The sequence below is a fragment of the Sceloporus occidentalis genome, unplaced genomic scaffold (genome assembly GCF_023333645.1).
Source record: "Sceloporus occidentalis isolate IW3139 unplaced genomic scaffold, rSceOcc1.0.p SCAF_2, whole genome shotgun sequence".
Lineage (NCBI taxonomy): Eukaryota > Metazoa > Chordata > Lepidosauria > Squamata > Phrynosomatidae > Sceloporus > Sceloporus occidentalis.
The window spans coordinates 90,274,591-90,293,090 of NW_028316982.1; the positions used below are offsets into that span (position 1 = coordinate 90,274,591).

General features: G+C 39.4%; 1 protein-coding gene across 2 annotated transcripts in view; it reads left to right on the plus strand.

The window, feature by feature from the left end:
- Nucleotides 1-18,500, plus strand: part of LOC149318667 (TATA-binding protein-associated factor 172) — an 81,210-nt gene that overhangs the window by 33,658 nt on the left and 29,052 nt on the right. For both annotated transcript variants that reach the window (XM_089510235.1, XM_089510236.1), the window contains 13 exons: nucleotides 1,289-1,378; nucleotides 2,245-2,340; nucleotides 2,437-2,613; nucleotides 3,793-3,933; nucleotides 4,052-4,176; nucleotides 6,942-7,062; nucleotides 7,547-7,651; nucleotides 7,745-7,894; nucleotides 10,163-10,305; nucleotides 10,454-10,628; nucleotides 11,335-11,538; nucleotides 13,981-14,407; nucleotides 15,811-16,001. In XM_089510235.1, the coding sequence (XP_089366361.1) occupies nucleotides 1,289-1,378; nucleotides 2,245-2,340; nucleotides 2,437-2,613; nucleotides 3,793-3,933; nucleotides 4,052-4,176; nucleotides 6,942-7,062; nucleotides 7,547-7,651; nucleotides 7,745-7,894; nucleotides 10,163-10,305; nucleotides 10,454-10,628; nucleotides 11,335-11,538; nucleotides 13,981-14,407; nucleotides 15,811-16,001 (2,145 nt within the window). The remainder of the gene's footprint in view (nucleotides 1-1,288; nucleotides 1,379-2,244; nucleotides 2,341-2,436; nucleotides 2,614-3,792; nucleotides 3,934-4,051; nucleotides 4,177-6,941; nucleotides 7,063-7,546; nucleotides 7,652-7,744; nucleotides 7,895-10,162; nucleotides 10,306-10,453; nucleotides 10,629-11,334; nucleotides 11,539-13,980; nucleotides 14,408-15,810; nucleotides 16,002-18,500) is intronic.

An 18,500-nucleotide genomic window follows, 5' to 3' on the forward strand; every position in this document is an offset into this window, starting at 1 on the left:
TTCAATTTGGCTAGCAAACCAGTCCTAGTTTACATCTCTGTGGGGTTTTTTTTATATTTACCATAATAATTGTACTAGTCATGGAGTACCACAAACACAATAGGCTTCGTTCTCATCTGTAAAACACCATAAAATATTGTACACTATGTTGTTAGGGAGACATTTTAAAATCATGTTTTAACTTGTAAATTTAGACTAGCTACTGGTTAAAAAAACCTAGGGTCATGATTGTGGGGTGGGATTGTTCATTGTGGGACAGAGATGTGTTGAAAATTTCTCCCATGCTCTTTCAATCATTTTCTATCTCTTTGATAGAAAAAAAACCCTCCATTTTAGGCAGAAAAAATTTACTGCATTAGCAGTAAATTTTGCTGGAATTCTGTGAGGTGGGGTTCTTTTGCTTATCTTCATTATGAAGTGGCCAATGGGTGTGCAAAAGTATATTTCATTGTACAATAACTGCCCTTGTTTTGGCTTCCTGTAGTTTAATTATATAAATGTATATAATTAATTTTAATTTAATTTAATTAAAAGATATAAATCCCGAAGAAGCCCTGACTCTTCCCACTCTCCCTGCTTCAGGAGGGAAATCCTTTGAGAGAAGTGCCTAAAAGCTGCCACAGCCAGATTGCTGGTGCTCCCCTTGCCTCTTGGTGCTCCATAAAGGGAAGAACCAAAGAACTGCTACTGCACCCCCATTCCTCCCTCTCCCTTTCCCCCTCCCTGTTGGAGCAAGTGTTGGGTTTCAGCTTGTTAAAAAAACAGAGCAGATAAACAGACCCTTCATCCAGCTCCCCTTTCTACAAGATACCTTCACATTCATGCCGGCCACTCAAGTGGTGGCTCAAGTGAGTGAGCTTGGATGATTTTGCTGGTCCCATTATCAGCAACTGATCAGTTACCAACAAAACAGGGTACAGAAAATTTGCACCCAGAAGGATAATAGGAGGGAGGCCAAACTAGTTTCCCATGGTTCCTGAGCCTAAGAGGGACCATTATGAAATCTCTCTATGAACCATGGCTCTACTTTAACATGCCTTTGACTGAAAAGTGGGTTATAAGAGTCTTATTTTTTTAAAGAAGTATGACTTCCAAGCTTCAGTTTGGCAATTTGGTAAGTAGCCAGGGGTCTCAACAAAGCCAGAACATGTCAACAAAATATGGTTACACAACCTGGCCAGGACAAATGCAGTGCATTGTTTTACATATAGGTGAACCTTGTATCACAAAAGCTTCTATTGTTAAATCTCAGAGATCTTAATCTGTTTCGGTTTTGGCAACTTTTCAGATTCGACATGGTGCAGGTATTGGACTGAGAGAAGTACTTAAAGCACATGGGAAAAGTGGAGGTAAAATAGGAGACAGCACTGTAGAAGAGGTGAGAACAGTTGATGATCAGTCTACACTGATACATTTAGTTGTAGTGCTGATTGTTTGGTTGCTCTTTGTGAGTGTGTGCGTGTGTGTGTTGTTTTTTGAAAATGTGTAGACAGATTTCTAAGGGAATTAATATATTGGGGAATTCCATCCCAGTGTAGATTTTGAATTTTGTATCTTTAGCTATTATATATGTTAAAATTATAATTGTTTTGCAATCTTGTAAATACTTGTTCACACTTGCCAATTAAATGCCAATACCGCTAACCAGTTACCAAATCTAACATCAAGGACTATGCTTTGAACACTAAAATTGTTTTTTTCTTTGAAAACATGCTGCTATTTCTTGTTAATTCTAAGAGTTTTGCAACATGTAGCGATAGTTAGATAAAATGACTTGACATTGGTTTCAACATGTAACAGAATTAACTGGTGAAATAACACTGTTTGAGTTTTGGAATGTTTGTGTGTTACATTTTTAAAGTTCTCCTTTGTAAATGTGAATTAAAAAGCACAATTCTGATAGAAATAGCAATAAATGTCTAGACTTAAACCTCAGAATTTTTCTTTCACTGAGTGCCGAAGCCCTCAAAAATAACACCACCCACCACAGCAGCCTTTGAATTCTAAAGTCTAAATTTTCATTTCCTGCAGGTATAAGACAGTCCCAAGTCTGTGGCTGCTTCTTCTCAGTATTCTTTTAGTGTCTAGGATCATAGAATGTGTGTGTCTTTGTCTCATTAAGTTAATAGCATTTTTAAAAATGTTCATTTACTTCCACCAGTAAGAGGAGGTAACCCTTCTTTTTATGCCTTGCATAATAGGTAAACACTTAAGCCAATTTAAAATTTATTATTTATCAAACAGATGTTTCAACAGCACCAGGACTGGCTGGAAGACTTGGCTATCAGACTTCTTTGTGTATTTGCACTAGATCGATTTGGTGATTTTGTTTCAGATGAGGTAAGTATCAATGATGTAAGCCTACTATGTGTAATGGGATTGCTTTTTGTTTGTATTTCTACTATTTTGCTTATTGTTGTTTCTTTTAAATAATAGGTTGTGGCACCAGTGCGAGAGACTTGTGCTCAGACGTTGGGAGTAGTTCTCAAATACATGAATGAGGATGGAGTTCATAAAACTGTGGCTATCTTGCTAAAATTACTTGCCCAAGAGCAGTGGGAAGTGAGGCATGGTGGTCTGCTAGGGATAAAGTATGCTTTGGCAATTCGTCAGGTAATGGCTTTAAGTTTCATCAAGGTGTCACAGGCGGGGTACAGACCACCTCTTTGGGGCGGCCTGCAGCCACTCCATTGAAGCATGGATTGGGGCCAGGGCAGTCACAGCAGCAGCCCAAAGGCGCTTTGGTCCCGAAAAGGGGTGTCCTTGGAGTTTCATGCGCCAGGGCACCCTGGGAGCTGCCCAGGAGCAGCAGCCAGGAGAGAAAGGGGCCATTTGACCCCTTTCCCCCGGCTTCGTTCCCGCAACCGTTTGGTAGCTGTGGGAACGAGGCGTTTCCCCCAGAAGGAGCTCCGTTTTGGAGCTCCTTCCAGCGCCATGCCTAGGCTGCCATAAGTGGCTTAGGATGGCGCAAGGGCATCACACGCTCATCACTCTGTTTGCAGGTGGTACACGTGTGACATAATCATGGCAGCCCACGTGTGGACGGGAGGCTGCCATGATTGTGCCCTCGTCACGTGGTAGGGTTAGGACAAAGACGTCACGTAAGGCCCATCTGGAAAGGGCCACAGATTACCTCATGAATGTAGGAGCCTCTTAAGTTGGCAACAGGGGAAGAAGGACATCCCTGAGCCAGCCAGAGGGAGGGCCTACTGTATTTGCAAATCAAAGGGAATCACCATACATACAGACACTCGCTCATGCACACAGCCAGGAACTAACAGTATAAAAGGTGATATCAGATAGTGACTGAAGGGATTTCAGAGAGTGATACTGCACCAATTCCAGAAGCGGAGCTCTAGTGGAGAGGGGACACTGTGAAGTGAAGTGGCTCAGCAGCTGTCTGTGGATGCTGGGGCTAGCAGTGCTGGGGAGTCAGGTGAGATACTGACAGAGAGTGCCTGAACACAAGCAAGACCCAGTTTTGGGGTGCCTGAGCAGGCATATTTATAGGACAAAACATATCCTGGGGCAGATTTGGGGATTAGAGTGACGTTTCCAGGAGAGAAGAATGAGAAAGGAGCTTGTGAGGGACTGGACAATCAGTGTAAATGTATCTGGACAAATGTCTCTAGGTATCACTGGCAGAGAGAAGTATTCTTGTATTTTTGTTAACTTGTAAACACCAGGTTAGCTGCTAATATAGTTAATCATATGAAAAAGTCATAGGCTGTATTCACTCGGAAAGTTGACTGTATCTTTTGCCATTAAGCCTAAGAATTCTTGCTTTTGCAGGACTTAATTAGTACTTTACTGCCTAAAGTCTTGCCTGCAATAACAGAAGGTCTTCAAGATCTAGATGATGATGTCAGAGCAGTTGCTGCAGCATCTTTAGTACCAGTAGTGGAAAGCCTTGTACACCTTCAGCCAGAGAAAGTAAGTAAAGTAAACTGACACCTATATGTTTATGTCTGTGTTGGAAATGAAACTACAAGTATCAAGTGCTCATATTCTGTGAAAGTAACTTGGTCTTACGCCTGTATTCATATTTTAGGTGCCCTTTATTCTTAATATACTGTGGGATGCACTTCTAGATCTTGATGACCTCACAGCTTCCACAAACAGCATAATGACCCTTCTCTCGTCCCTCTTGACGTACTCTCAGGTCCAAAAATGCAGGTAATTCAGATAGTTGTATTCTTATCATTTTCTTTTCTTACCAGCTCAATTTTTTATGGAGAAAAATCCATGGTAGATTTGTGTGTTTTACCCTCCATGTCATACATTTTGACAGTTAATTTCAGGCACAGATAGTCTGGAAGTGTAGTTAAAAGAAAGGATTAAAGATGCTACAAAGGGAGTAAGATTGAAGTAGGGAAAGAATTGTCAGTTTTACACATATACTTTAGTGCCTCCTCATGGGATTTCGGCTGAAGTTTTAATAGTAACAACAAAAAATGAATTTGGGATGGTGCAATAAATAGGAAAGAATGAAAAAGTAGATGATAAGATGGCTTTCATACTTGTATGCCTAGGCTAAGTAGCCCAAATTTATTCCTACTCGCCAACAAGAATGTGGTAATATGCCCCTGCATACATGCAAGATGTCTTTTTGTTACCACCCACCAAGTGGCAACCTGCCCCCATTTTTATCAGCCTTCTCCCCTCTTTCTGCTGTGGAAGAGAAGAATAAGAGAGACAAGTGAAATAAGTATGACACCTCACCCCTGTCTCATTAGGTGGAGGGACTGAGCAGGCTTTGCCATTTGTCAGCTAATTTATATCTGTTTAGAGGTCTTTCTTGTCATCTGGTCACCTAGACTCCCAATGCATAGCACACCATATAGTCTAAACAGGCAAAGTTAGCATCAGCACTCCATTTAAGCACTCTTAATTCCAAGAATCTCCAGATTTAACATGGGAGAATGAGCGGGTTCTCCATAATCATTTACACTATTTATAATAAACACTGTAGTAAATATACAAATACACATTCCTGTTAGGGAAGAACATAAACTTTTCATTGTCTAGGAACATTCCAGACAAGTCATTAAATTTTTACATGCTCATCAGACTTCGTTTGTATTAATCTTAGCCCTACTCACTAAGAGTCATTATACATTAATCTCACACTTGTTGAACATCTTACACATTTGAACCTTTATGCCCTCAGTTTTCTTCCTAGCAGGCATCTCTGTACTTAGCCCATCAAGGAAATTAAACTTAACTTCTGTGGATAAATACACTGGCATTTTGCCGAACACAGCAAGGTGTGAGTGTGTACATATATGTACACACATATAGACATACCTAACAGGCACCCAAGAAAGATCATCATCTCCCTGGGCATTCAAATTCATTATAATACCCAGTATAGCAATAATAATTATGTGATTATTATAGGCAGTTTGAGAGTAGAGGTTCTTTGTTCCTCTTAATGGCTTAGTTTGGGTATTTATTAGCCAAGAATAGCCTTATCAGTATCAGAGCTGTTGGAAACAGCAAGGTCAGAATCAGCTATGTCATGGTGGAGGCTGTGTAACAGGCACACTTTCATATCTTAGTAGCTGGCTTTTACAGTACAGTTCGCCCCTCCCCTTATGCGGGGATCCGTTCTAGATCTCTCCGTGTAAGAGGAAATCAGCGTATACTGAAGCCCCGTAGAAAGTAATGGGGCTTGCGCCCGTATTGCATGGCTGTGTGCACACGCCATGGGCGCACACCCCATTACTACCTCTGGGCCATGTGACGGGCTATTCTGGGGCAGCTTTCAGCATATGCTGAAAGCCGCGTATGGCACGCCTGCGTAAAACGCAGGCACGCTGTATCTTCAACCTGTTTGTGCCCAATTAGAGGCAGATCTTCAGTAGCTGTTGATAAGGTAAATAATTATCTTGCCCTCCAATCAGGGATGAGGTCTTACTGACTGTTTTTCAGTAGCCATTCACTTGCAACCTCACTTTCTTGGGTGGTTGCCATTAGATTGCATCATGCAGGTGACTTTCACAATGCATCAGATTTTAGTAATCCTTTCATACAAAGGTAACACATTTTTTTCGATCTTCTCATATTCTGCTCATTTGCTTACTTTTTTGACTATTTTGTTTTTAGATTAGTTTCATGCATGGAACTAACCTATAAGTCTGCACTCTTAATAATAGAAACATAGTACTGTATATACTTGACTATAAGTCAGTCCCATGTATAAGTCGAGGGTAGGTTTTGGAGCCAAATTATAGACTTTTTGATATGACCCATGAATAAGTCAAGGTTAAAATTAATGGCATGTAATAAAGGATGTAAAGGATATTGTGCTTTGTTGCCCGTCCACCCACTCTCAGTTGTTTGCAACTGACCTACTTATCTCCACAGAAGGTGGAAAGGAGGAAGAGACAAGCAGGCGGCTGCAAACAATTGCGGATGGGTGTCATGCACCCTTCTTCCTCCCCCGCAGCCTGGTTGTCCCCTTGGGAGACATTCAGGTTGAGGAGAGGGTCGAGGGGCAAACTCTAGCCCTTCCTCCTCTTACCCAGCTTGGTTGTCCCCTCGGGAGGCACTGTAATTCAGATTCAGTATCCTTAGACAGTCATTCATAACAGTTCGTATTTTTGGCTTTTCAGTTCTATGTAAAATACAATGTGTTTTTCCCCTACCCCAGTATTAGGAAATAATTTTTTCATGTGTAAGAAAATTAAAAGACCAACAGTATGACTAAGGTGAAGGAGACCTTGCCTGAAATCTTGGAGAGCTGCTGGACGAGATATGTCAAAAGTCTTAACCTATGTACTATGATTTCTTAATGTCTAAACTTTATAATTTATTGAATGTGTTTTTCTTGTTAATAAAACATTTAAGATAGTATTTTTACTTTAAAGCATGAATATTAATCAAAGATGGAATTTAATTTTTTCTTGATCCTTTATTTTCTGTCCATTGTTCTTCAGTATTCAGCAGTCACTTACAGATCTAGTACCACGTGTATGGCCGTTCCTACATCATACAATATCTTCTGTTCGAAAAGCAGCATTAGAAACTCTGTTTACCCTCTTGTCTACTCAAGATCAGGTAAGAGCGATGTAACAGCTAACTTTAAGAGAATACAAAAAAGAAATTTTGCAAATACTTAATTTTTAATTATGCTGAAGTCTTATATGTCATTTTATTTCTTTGCTACTTTCCCTTAAAAAGGGCAAAGCATTTTACAATATAAGTTAAATTCTACAACACAGGAACATCTCATACCACAATTAAAACAGCCAGTTGATATTCAGTATGCAAAATCAAAATTAGAGAAGAGGAGTATATGGGGGAGGAGAGTGGGTGCATACATGCAAACACACAGAGGTGAGGGGAGAGAGAGAGAGAGAGAGATCATTTGGGGGAGTAAATAGGAAGTGGGAAAACAGGGTGATAGGGCAAAAAAGCCAAAGCATGTATATATCCCCTCCCCCAATTCTTGCCAGCACCATTGTCTGAATAAATTTATGTAAAGTTCTCAATTTGGCTTATGAAAATAATGAACTTTTATGTTTTCCTTCCCTTTTATTAGGATTCTGCAGCCTGGCTTACTCCCATTTTGCAAGATATGTTAAGACATATCTTTCAGTTCTGTATTTTAGAAAGCAATCAAGAAATTCTGGAACTAATACATAAGGTATGTATTATGTTAGAACTTAGATTCCCTTGGCCTCTTTATACATTTGAATGTTTGTCCTTGAATATGATTGTCTCATTTTCCTTTTTGTAGGTGTGGCTTGAACTGTTGAGCAAGGCTACCTTACAATACGTGGTAGCAGCTGCATGTCCGTGGATGGGAGCATGGCTCTGCTTAATGATGCAGCCTTCTCACTTGCCTATTGATTTGAATATGTTGCTAGAAGTGAAAGCTAGACTGAAGGTCAGAAAATGAACAGCACATTTGAGAAAATATTGTTTTTAACTGTGCTATGCTAATTAGAATGGAATACTTGTAGTGCCACACTAAACCAAATTATCTTTTTAACTTCTTGAGTAAGCAGACTGTATCATAGCTTTCATGCTTATTCTTAACTCTGCAGTATCTCTTTAGGGGGTATATACAGCTATACATATACTGTATACATGAAGTATGAGGTATTGTTATACCTTATCTCCAAAACCCTGAACACTTATCTGAGGGCACTGCCTCTGCTTTTCTGATATGGCCCAGCATGTGTAAAGTATCTGTTTTCAGTGATAGGGTTAAAATGTTCAACAACATTTTAACCCTTCTCCCTCAAACACATTTGCTCCCAGTTTTTCTCCAAACTCTTTACAGTTTTTTGTTGTAATGTAACAATTTTGATGGTGGTGGTGGTGATAATTTTATTTGAAATCCCCTCCAAATTGGGACGCAAAATGACTTACAGTTCAAAAGAACAATATAATTAAAAACATGCAAAAAGTGATAATTAAATAAAAATAAACTATTCATATTATTAAAACAATTCAGACCTCAAGTTAAAAGAACACAATGCAATTTAAAAAGGTTAAAGGCTATTAAAAACAGTTTGTATTAAAACTGTACGATACTCCCATGCCCATTCTTTTAAAACTTTCTGTATTAAAATAATAAAAAAACCTTTCTGTTTTAAAAGCTTCTCAGAATAAAAAAAGTTTTAGCTTGCTGGTGGAAGGACAACAAGGAGGAAGGCATTCTGCATTCTGTAGGAAGGGAGCAGAAGAAAGGGAGTAAACCCTTGCAAATGCCATTCGGAATTAAAAAACATGTTGTCTATCCAAAATGTAGTCTTGTTCCCTGTATAGCTGTTTTAGCTACTACAGTACAACCCCTCTTCTCAAGTATTCTTGCTTTCCAAGATCAGGTTTTCTCATCTGTTGGCAGATGGGTTTCTAAAACATACTTGTGGAACTGTGCTATCTTAAAAGGCCATTGAATGATTTGACTATCTTTTGTTGATTGTGTTATGATTTTTTTCTCATTTCAACAGTTTGACATAGCCAAACCTGATACTGAAGGCTTTCCTCATTTCCTCTAAAATTGAATTAAAATGCACTAACCAATGGGAGCTGAAATTGCTACTCAAATTTAGCTCTCAGATATCATATCACTGCACCTCTCAGGGTGGGGTGGAGGGGGTGCTATGGCTATTAAGGCTTAGGTTTTAGACAGAAGGAAAATGAAAGTTTTATCCAAGGTATGAATTTAAACAAATGTTAGAAAAGTAGTGAAACGTTAACAAGTTTAAAAGACCTCAAGAGAAGTGGGTTCATGGTTATTTAGAAAGAAGGAATTGTATCTTTTCTGCACAGTAAACATTTGCCAGATGTCTCAGGTGGATGAGAAAATGCCTTTGTGTGTTTATATATCAGAAATCAGGGAGAAAAATATACGCTGTAGATATGGATATAAGTACCATGCGCCCAGGTTTTACACAGGCGCGCCATACACAGGTTTCAGCATATGCTGAAAGCTGCGCCAGAAGAGCCTATCGCACGCCCTGGAGGAAGTAATGGGGCATGCATCCATGGCACGCATGCGCTGTTGTGTGCCACGGGCACAAGCCCCATTACTTCCTATGGGGCTCCAGCATACGCTGATTTCCCCTTACGCGGAGGGATCCAGAATGCATCCCCACATAAAGGGAGGGCCCACCGTAGTCTAGATCTGTGGTGGCAAACCTATGGTACGAAGCAAGGCACAGGAGGATGGGGAAAGAGGAGGAACAGGCATGCACCTTTTCCTCCTCTTCTCCCACCCTCCTGTGACTTTAACTGTCTCCAGCAAAGTCCTTCCCCTGAAATCTCTGTCTCTGGGGAAGCCCCCCCCCCCCAGCACTGGGTGACACCAGTATGGGAATGCCATTGATTAGGCCACTTTGTTTCTAAAAAGTTCACCACTGGTCTAGGCTGTTTATGTTGAAATATTATGTGCCTTTTAAGTATTGCTTGCACTTGATAGAGTTTCCTCATTGTTTGAATACTTTAAAGAAGAAAGAGGTTGAAATGGATGAATAATTGTGTGTGTGAAAGGGAGAGACTGAGTGATTTTCAAAGTTTCAAGTAGAATCCATGTGTAATAGAAATATGCGTTCTAATGTTTGTAGCTCAGTTTTAATGACAAAAATATTATATTTCGAATCAAATGAGATACTTTCCTAAAGAGCATCTTGTATCTTTTTCACAGGAAAAAACAGGTGGCAAGGTGCGGCAAGGGCAAACCCAGACTAAAGAAGTGGTACAAGAATACATTGCTGGTGCAGAAAGCATTGCTGAAGATCCAGCAACCAGGGATTATGTTGTTATGAGAGCCAGAATGATGGCAGCAAAGTCAGTTTATTATTGAAAATCTAAAAACAAAATGTTAAAGCAGTAAGAGTTTAAAGACAAGATGCTTATAGCATAGATCAAGTTAAAATTGTAAAGAACACCATGTTACTTGAAATATAATTCAATATAAAATTGATTGTTGTTCCAGATTGCTTGGAGCACTGTGCTGTTGTATTTGTGATCAGAGTGTGAATAACATCTCTCAAGAAATAAGGCCAGCTGAATCACTAGCTCAGCTATTACTGTTCCACTTGAATTCCAAGTCAGCTCTGCAGAGGTTTAGTGTCGCATTAGTAATCTGTGAGTGGGCTGCCTTGCAGAAGGTAAGGACACTTGCTATTATAAAAATGACATGGTTTTCAAATGTAAATCATTTCTGCCCCTATTCAGTATACTGAAGTTATAATCTTCCAGCAGATTACACTTTTCTTTATGGTCCAGATAGATGAAATGCAGGATTACTAATTTTCAAGATGAAAATGTGTAATTGACAGAATTTTCATGCCTTAAAGCATGCAAGCAGGGACTAAAAATGCTTTCACGCATGCAGAAAGTGGGGTTGTCTTTTTAAAAATAGGGGAATATTTTATTCCTGTGCAGTATCAAGCTCTGCTTTCAGAAATTCAATGAGAATTGATAGAGTGGGTGACTGTATAAGAGCCTGAAATCTTTTTGAGGACTCATAATTATTTTCATCAGTTCTTTAGAAACTTGTATTTTTGTGTTCCATATAACAACTTGGAATCTTACCTTTTGGTTTATTAATATAGTATGTTTGTTAGTATAGTGAATTTAGTAACACTGAAACTAGTGATCACACCTGAGAGTAAGCCTTATTGATCCTAGTGGGTACACATAGGCTAGCGCATTATTGAATGCACTAAACATCAGTTGTATCAATTGGATATATCTCTCTGCATGTAATAATATTACCGTACTTTAAAAAAATCTGGTGATGACTTAGACTCAATATGCAAAAGTAGCTCACTTGGTAGCAATATGATGATTGAAATCTATATTCATTTTTAGGAAAATAAAGTGGTGGCTCTTGCTGTCAAGTCACGCTTACTTGGTGTCCTTTCTGAACATCTTTATTATGATGAAATTGCTGTCCCCTTCACCCGAATGCAGAATGAATGTAAACAACTCATCTCCTCATTTACTGAGGCAAATATTGACATTTCCAGCAGAGTAAACTGCAGTGTGTTTACAATAGATCAAGCGAATGAACTGGTGAGTGAATTGATGAAAAAGCTAGCTGCTCATCTCTAAGTGAGCAGTGTGAAAAGTTACCCAAACAGTTGTGGTGGCCAAATGGATGAAAGCAACCTGCTGAAGGTGGTTTTTAAGATAATCCTGTTCATCCATACATATGAATATGGTCCTAATTTGTATCAGAAATCAGAATCATAGAAAGTAGTGGCTTATCTACCAGACTCCATATAAAAGGTTATGACGATGGCTCCACTCCTGACTATGATTGTTAACTATTGATGAGTTGTTATTTTAGAGAACTAAAAGGAATATTGGTTAATTGAGAATTAGTGTTTTATGGAACGTATTTTGTATTATTGTATCGTTTTTACTGATGTAATCCCACCTCAATCCTTGGGAGAGGCAGGAAATATAAATAAACATTATTATTATTATTATTATTATTATTTTGGGGACCTTTGCAGGGAGATCCCTTTCCATTTTGGAGGGAATTTAGCACTGCAGCTTTGATTCCTTGATTTATGTTGGACTGCAACTTCCATCATCGTAGTCAGCACGATTAGTGGTCATGGATGATATGTTGCAGTCTAAAACATGTGAGGATACAAGGTTGCAGTCCACTTGAGGCAACCCATTTAAGAGTGAGGGTGAATATTTCTTCCTTAGTTCATCAGTGGCAATGCCAGACAGATCTTAATTTTGCATGTGAGGTTGTGCTTCCACTTCAACAACTGAGATAAGCAAAATGTAACTGGGGTAATTCTTCTGTAATGAACTTTTTAATGCAATTAAAACATAATCATACTAGACATTAAAGGTGTCATTTGTCTAACTCTAAGAGAATGTATTAGTCGTTTTTGCCACAGCCACTTTCACGTAGGAAAAAGCCCACTTGTAAATGAGCACATTGCATGCAGATTTATTAGCCTTATCTTTTTGTGAACAAAACAGTAGCAGCATTGTCTTCACCAAATCATAAGAACAGAATAAGTCAATGAATTACTATTGCATTAATATAGCTAAGCACTATTACTGTTGAAGAAAAAAAATCAAGGGGGAATATTGCAGTTGTTCTTCCTCTCTTTGGGCTAGTAGGCTATTCTGGTCCTTCCTACAAGCCTCTCCAATGCATCTTGTCTGTTCTAACTGCTGATGAAAGGAGTCTTCTCCCTCTGAAATTGCAAAAGAATCAGTAGAATTTGAAACATTTGTATAGTCTTATTAAAAGGACAAAATGTAGAACACCCCATAGTCAGTCTTTACTAGCGGTGGTCATGAGCATAACTATAATTGGATGAAACAGCAGCTGGGATCCAATGGTTTGCTTCTAGTGCATTCTGCTGTTGCTTCTAATGAAGTTGGGTGGGAACTTTGTGGAGCAGACTCTTGATGTCACAGAGGGTTATAGCAAGAAGAAGAATACTCAATTCTGCTGGCAGAAATACACACACATCCAGCAATACTTAGTTGACTCTTGGTCCATGTGTGTACCTTGGTAACAGATAGGTGTGCAGATGGAGCTTTTTAAAAATTTATCTTTTTGTTTGTGGATGTTTCTGTTGCAAAGTGAACGTTCTGCAACTGTGTGTTTGGACTATAACATTACTTTACCAAATACACATTTTACATTAGCCATAGATTATCTTTATTTACCAGCTAATCTCCTTTACCAGTATATAAAACTGTTTATACTAACTGGTTTATTAAGACTGCTGTATACACTTTTGTTCCATCAGATGATGGTATTAAAAGGAGATGACCATTCCAGCTTTATCTTCATAAACATTTGTTTTCAAATGTGCAGGCAAAGAACATGGGGGCGGGGTATCTCTGACTGTATAAACATAGTAGGTGTACAGGAGTATAGCTTGAAATGGTTACTTTACCAGTTGCATTTTAAAGCATGATGGTCATTGGCTTGGGGACAAATGTCCTTTTAAATGTTTCATCCAGTATTCTGTATGATGGACAAAACAAAGCAATTTTTAGTCACAAGGGCACTGTAGGGAAACTAATATTCTAATAAGGAATTTTCATTTTATGCTAATGAAACCTGGGGACACAGAAAGCAGCATGTATGTTTATAAATAAGAATGTGGATATATCAAGATGCTTCAGAACAATTTTGCTCAGGGTACTGTGAGTTTATTCCCATTTGCCATTGTTCATTTCCCATCTTTGTCCTTTTTGTTTAGAATACTGTAAGCATTGGAATAGATATGCCCAGTGCTTTTTCTGTTAGGTTTTTAGTGTAATCTTCTTTTGAACTTGGATATGCACCCTGCTACTTCTAGTGATACAGTGGTTAAGCCACTGCACATGTAACAATCAAAACAAAATAATGGATAGATACCAGTTTCTACAACTATGTGTTTGACTGTTTTCAAATCCCTCAGAGTCCTTTCTTTCACAGGTAGTAATTGAAATGTTTTTACTTTTGACTAATTTTTGTTTTCTTAGGTCACTACTATCTACAGTGAAGTCACATCCTCTCTTAATCTGAATCCTAAAGTTCTACAGCAGCTAGAAAGCAAGCGACAACAAGTCCAAATGACTGTTACTGAAACAAATCAGGAATGGCAAACGTTACACTTGAGAGTACATACTTTTACTGCTTGTGCTGTTGTCAATCTGGAACAGCTTCCAGAAAAATTAAATCCAGTCATAAAACCACTGATGGAGGCAGTAAAAAAAGAAGAAAATACACTAGTACAAAATTATGCTGCTTTGTGCATAGCAAAGTTGCTTCAGCAGTGTACAACACGGTCTCCTTGTCCCAATTCAAAGATCATAAAAAATCTTTGTAATTCACTTTGTGTGGATCCCCATCTTACTCCTTTAACATCATGTCCTGCACAACCCCTGACCAGCAATGAAAATGTAAAAGGTGAGTTAACAAGCTATCTGTCTTCAGAATAAAAGAAAGTGTCAGCCTGTGGTTCCAGTACAACCTTAAAACAAGATTAGATGATGAACTTAATTCTAATTCTCATTTACAGTATACTATGAAAGAAGCAACTTGATCCCAAAACTTTGTGATTTGTATGAGCAACCATTGATAAACGGTCACATTTTTTCCTAGTTAACTGTGGAATTTATATTTTCACCTGATAATCCTTTATGAATATTTTCTTGGGCATCTGAAGAATCTAGATTCTAAGAACAAAATAATACTGCAGTGTTTTAAATCTGAGTACTGTCCATTGGTTGATGACAGTTGTGGTATTTTCAAAAAGGTGATACTTTTTAATGAGAAACGTTTTAAATGAACAATGGCTTCATTGTGCTGCACTTTCAGAGCTTTGTGTTTCTCATATATTTTCTGGATATATGTTCTGGTGTTGTGTTTCTAGGAACCTAACAATAAGAGTAGGTTTGGGGCTTCAGGCTATCTCCCTCTACTCTTACAGAGAAGGCTGGAGAAGAAATGTCTGTTCCCAAATTGAATTAATTTAGATTCTTGAAGATGAAAATGTCTGTGAAATGCCATGGGAGATCTTGTATCTAATAACCATGTTTCATTCATTCACTGCACTCCATGGTGACAGTAACAGTAGAGGGATTGTGTGACTAACAGTATCACTACCAAGACTGAATCCAGGAAAGTGTGTGGAAATTACTTCCAAAGTCATCCCTATTCATTTAATTTCTCACTAACTATTATTTATTACTGTTTTGGATGGTCTTTACAATTGTGCCATTTTATTAAAAGGCTTTAGCCAAATCCATTTGATAGTCCCTACTAGAATAGATCCCTTGAATTACTTGCTGAATGCTGCTTCCCAGAAGGTACAGTGAATACATGGCAGCAACTGGATTTAGGCCTTCATGTTTCAAAGTGAAGAGAGCCAGTGTGGTGTAGTGTTTTGAGCATTGGGCTACAACTCTGGAGACCAGAGTTTGAATCCCTGCTTAGCTGTGGAAACCCACTGGGTGCCTTTGGGCAAGTCACACTCTCTCAGACTCAGAGGAAGGCCATGACAAATCTTTGAAGAACTCTTGCCAAGAAAACTCCATGATATGGTCACCTTGAGGCCACCATAAATCAGAAACAACTTGAAGGCACACAGCACCACAGTTCAGAGTGATTGGCAGTGCTCCTTTCTGTATTTGATCTTCTAGGTGTATTTGTGAATTGACATCTCAAATCTTTTTCTCCTTTCAAATTCTTATAAGAAAATCTCCTTTAATTATTTTCCTTGCTGGTTCTAGCAGCACAATCACTTAATTGTAAAAATGTTTTCATGAGCGGCTGTGAAAATGTTTCCCATCATCTACATTTCTTTTTAGGATCGAATTCTGAAAGAGATGGCATGCATCATACAGTCACCAAGCATAGGGGTATAATCACACTGTATAGGCACCAGAAAGCTGCATTTGCCATCACAAGCCGACGAGGTCCTACACCCAAAGCCCCAAAAGCTCAAATAGGTGATTATCCAGCAAGCAGTAGTGGAAACGTGACCACAGAACTTGATGAAGTAGGTGCAAACCTTAATTTACAATTTTCCTTATTTTATTACATGTCTTACATTTGATCTATAGGATTTTTATGGTGTTTTTAATGACTGAGATCATCATTTCTTTTCCTTACCTATAGCTACCTCCCTTCCCTTTTTCTTACAAAGGAGAATTTTCTCTGCAGGCTAAACTTGACTTCCCTTCTAGTTAATTTTTTGATATCTCATTATTGAAGGGGGAAACATTGCACAAAAATATTGTCCATGTTTTTGTTGCTTCCTGCTACTTACATAATCTATTTTAAGAGAGTATTTGTTAAGCATTGGAGATGTGTGTACATTGAATAGTAGTGCTGGCAACAGATCAGGTTTAGCTAATCTGCAGAATTAGATGATACTGGCAAAATTGTCTAGTTCTGTAGATTAGAAGAAAAAAATAATGCAAACAAATAGTTTTAGCCAGCTGTCTCAAACCTATTTATATCATGTTTGCCTTTTTCAGTTATGATAGTTTGGTACAAGCAAAAGAAAAGTTTTATGGATTTTCTTGGTGGATGCTATCTGACTGTTGGCAATTTTTGTTGCTAAACAGTGCTGCTTAATTTAGCTGGTTTTACTTTAAATTAAGGTGTGTGTGTGTGTTTAGTTTTTTGCTTGTTAGGAATTGTTCTCTTCTCTTATCAAGATGAGAGTCTAGCAGAGCTCCCTTACTTAGGAGGAGAGAGAAATAAATTAGTTTATTTGTTTCATATCTGTTTAATTGATTCTCCTGTCAAGTTCCCACAAACTGTCTTTGGGCCCAAGGTGTTTCTTAAGGGTTAAGGAGATAAGATGGTTTAGAGATAAAAACTGTCTGCAGTATCTCCCAGCTTAGTTTACAGAGGTGCATGCTGCTTTCCTAGTTGATGTACAGTCAGATGGTAACTGTGTGCCTGACTGAAGGAAGTGATGAGAGATGTTTCTGATGAATGTTAGGCTGCTTAAAGGTTGCTATCACTACTGCCATCACCCAGACCATGCACAAAAAGCTGAGTCAGAATTCCCCCTTTTGTTGTTTCTGTGCCTCATATAAATTGGTCATTCTGTGCCCTCAGGGAGATCATTGAAAGTCTCTAGAGCTGCATTTGGCAGTATCGCTTCCCCCTTACTCATGCATATATAAGCTATGTGTTCCTATCGAAAACCATTTCCTTTTTGTCTTGCATCACATAACATTATTAGGAAGTACAGCATTTTGTTAGTTTTCTTTCTCTGGGGGCTTATAGCCCTGAAGATTTTCTTCAAGAAGAGTTTACATTGTGGGGCAAAGATTCCGTAATCTGATGATCACTCATATTGTCTACTCTGCCTTGATAAGGAATATGTGGTTGACTTGTGCCTGTATTGCCAGACCTTTACAGATCAAGCCACCCATAACAGAGCTTTTCTTCTTAAAACTCTTCAGTGGAAAGAGTCCTCCAGACTGCAGGCTCTTGCAGCCTAGAGTAAGTCTTCTCATACAGCATTTCTTAGCAGTCTGCTTGTTGCACCCATATCTTCAACCATGGAATACCAGCAGGAGCATTCAGTAAGACAGACTCCTTTAGCCTTTTCAGAGGACAAATCAGTGTCCTCACCCCTGACATCACCAGAAAGGCTCCTTTCCAGGACTAAAAGAGCTAAAGACATTCTACTTATTCCTGGCAGATCTCTAGAGGAACAGCTGTAGAAAAAAAAGTCCTTCCTTTTTTAGTGCCAGCAGAGACAAAGGCCGGTTACAGACCGGCACTTTAGTGCGTGACGAGCACGCACTAGGGTTACAAAAGGGCAGTGCTTCCGCACTGCCCTAACCATATGGCCGCTGCCGTGAAGACGTCACGGCCGCGCCGCCTCTAGAGCTTCCTGGTTTAGTCCGCTGGGCGCAGCCTTCAGATGGCTGCGCCCAGCGGACTAAAAGAGAAAGGGGCCAAGTGGCCCCTTTCTCTTCTCCCCGCCACTGCGGGGTGTCCTTGGAGCTTGAAGCCCCAGGTACACCCCTTTTCAGGCTGCGGGGAAGCGGCGTTTTGCTGCTTCCCCGCAGCCTAAAAGTGGCGGATCGGGGCCTCAGTGGCTGCCGCTCTGCATGCTGAGGCCCCGATACTCCGGGGAAAGGGGCGGGTGCAGCCCGCCCCAAATGGGCGGTCTATAACCCGCCATAGAAAAAGAAGGCTAAGGACCATCCAACCGTTCCTCATCCCTCAAGACTTGGCTACATCAGGACCTTCTAAGAGCCTCATCCATTCTGATCTCATATCCTCACCTCTCCTTTGTCTCATCATTGCTCCTCTAGCCGATTTGTGGAGAGAATCACTTGGGAGATCCGACAAGGTTCAATTGTTGGTTCCTACTTATACAGGAAGATTCTAGAAAAATCTGTGTCCCCTAGTCCAGCTCTTAGCCACTGGAAGGCATTGAGTTTTACACCAAGTGTGTAAGGTCCTGAGATGCAGTAATACGTTGAACCTGATAGGGAATCTCATTTTTGTGCTGCTCCTAATGCTA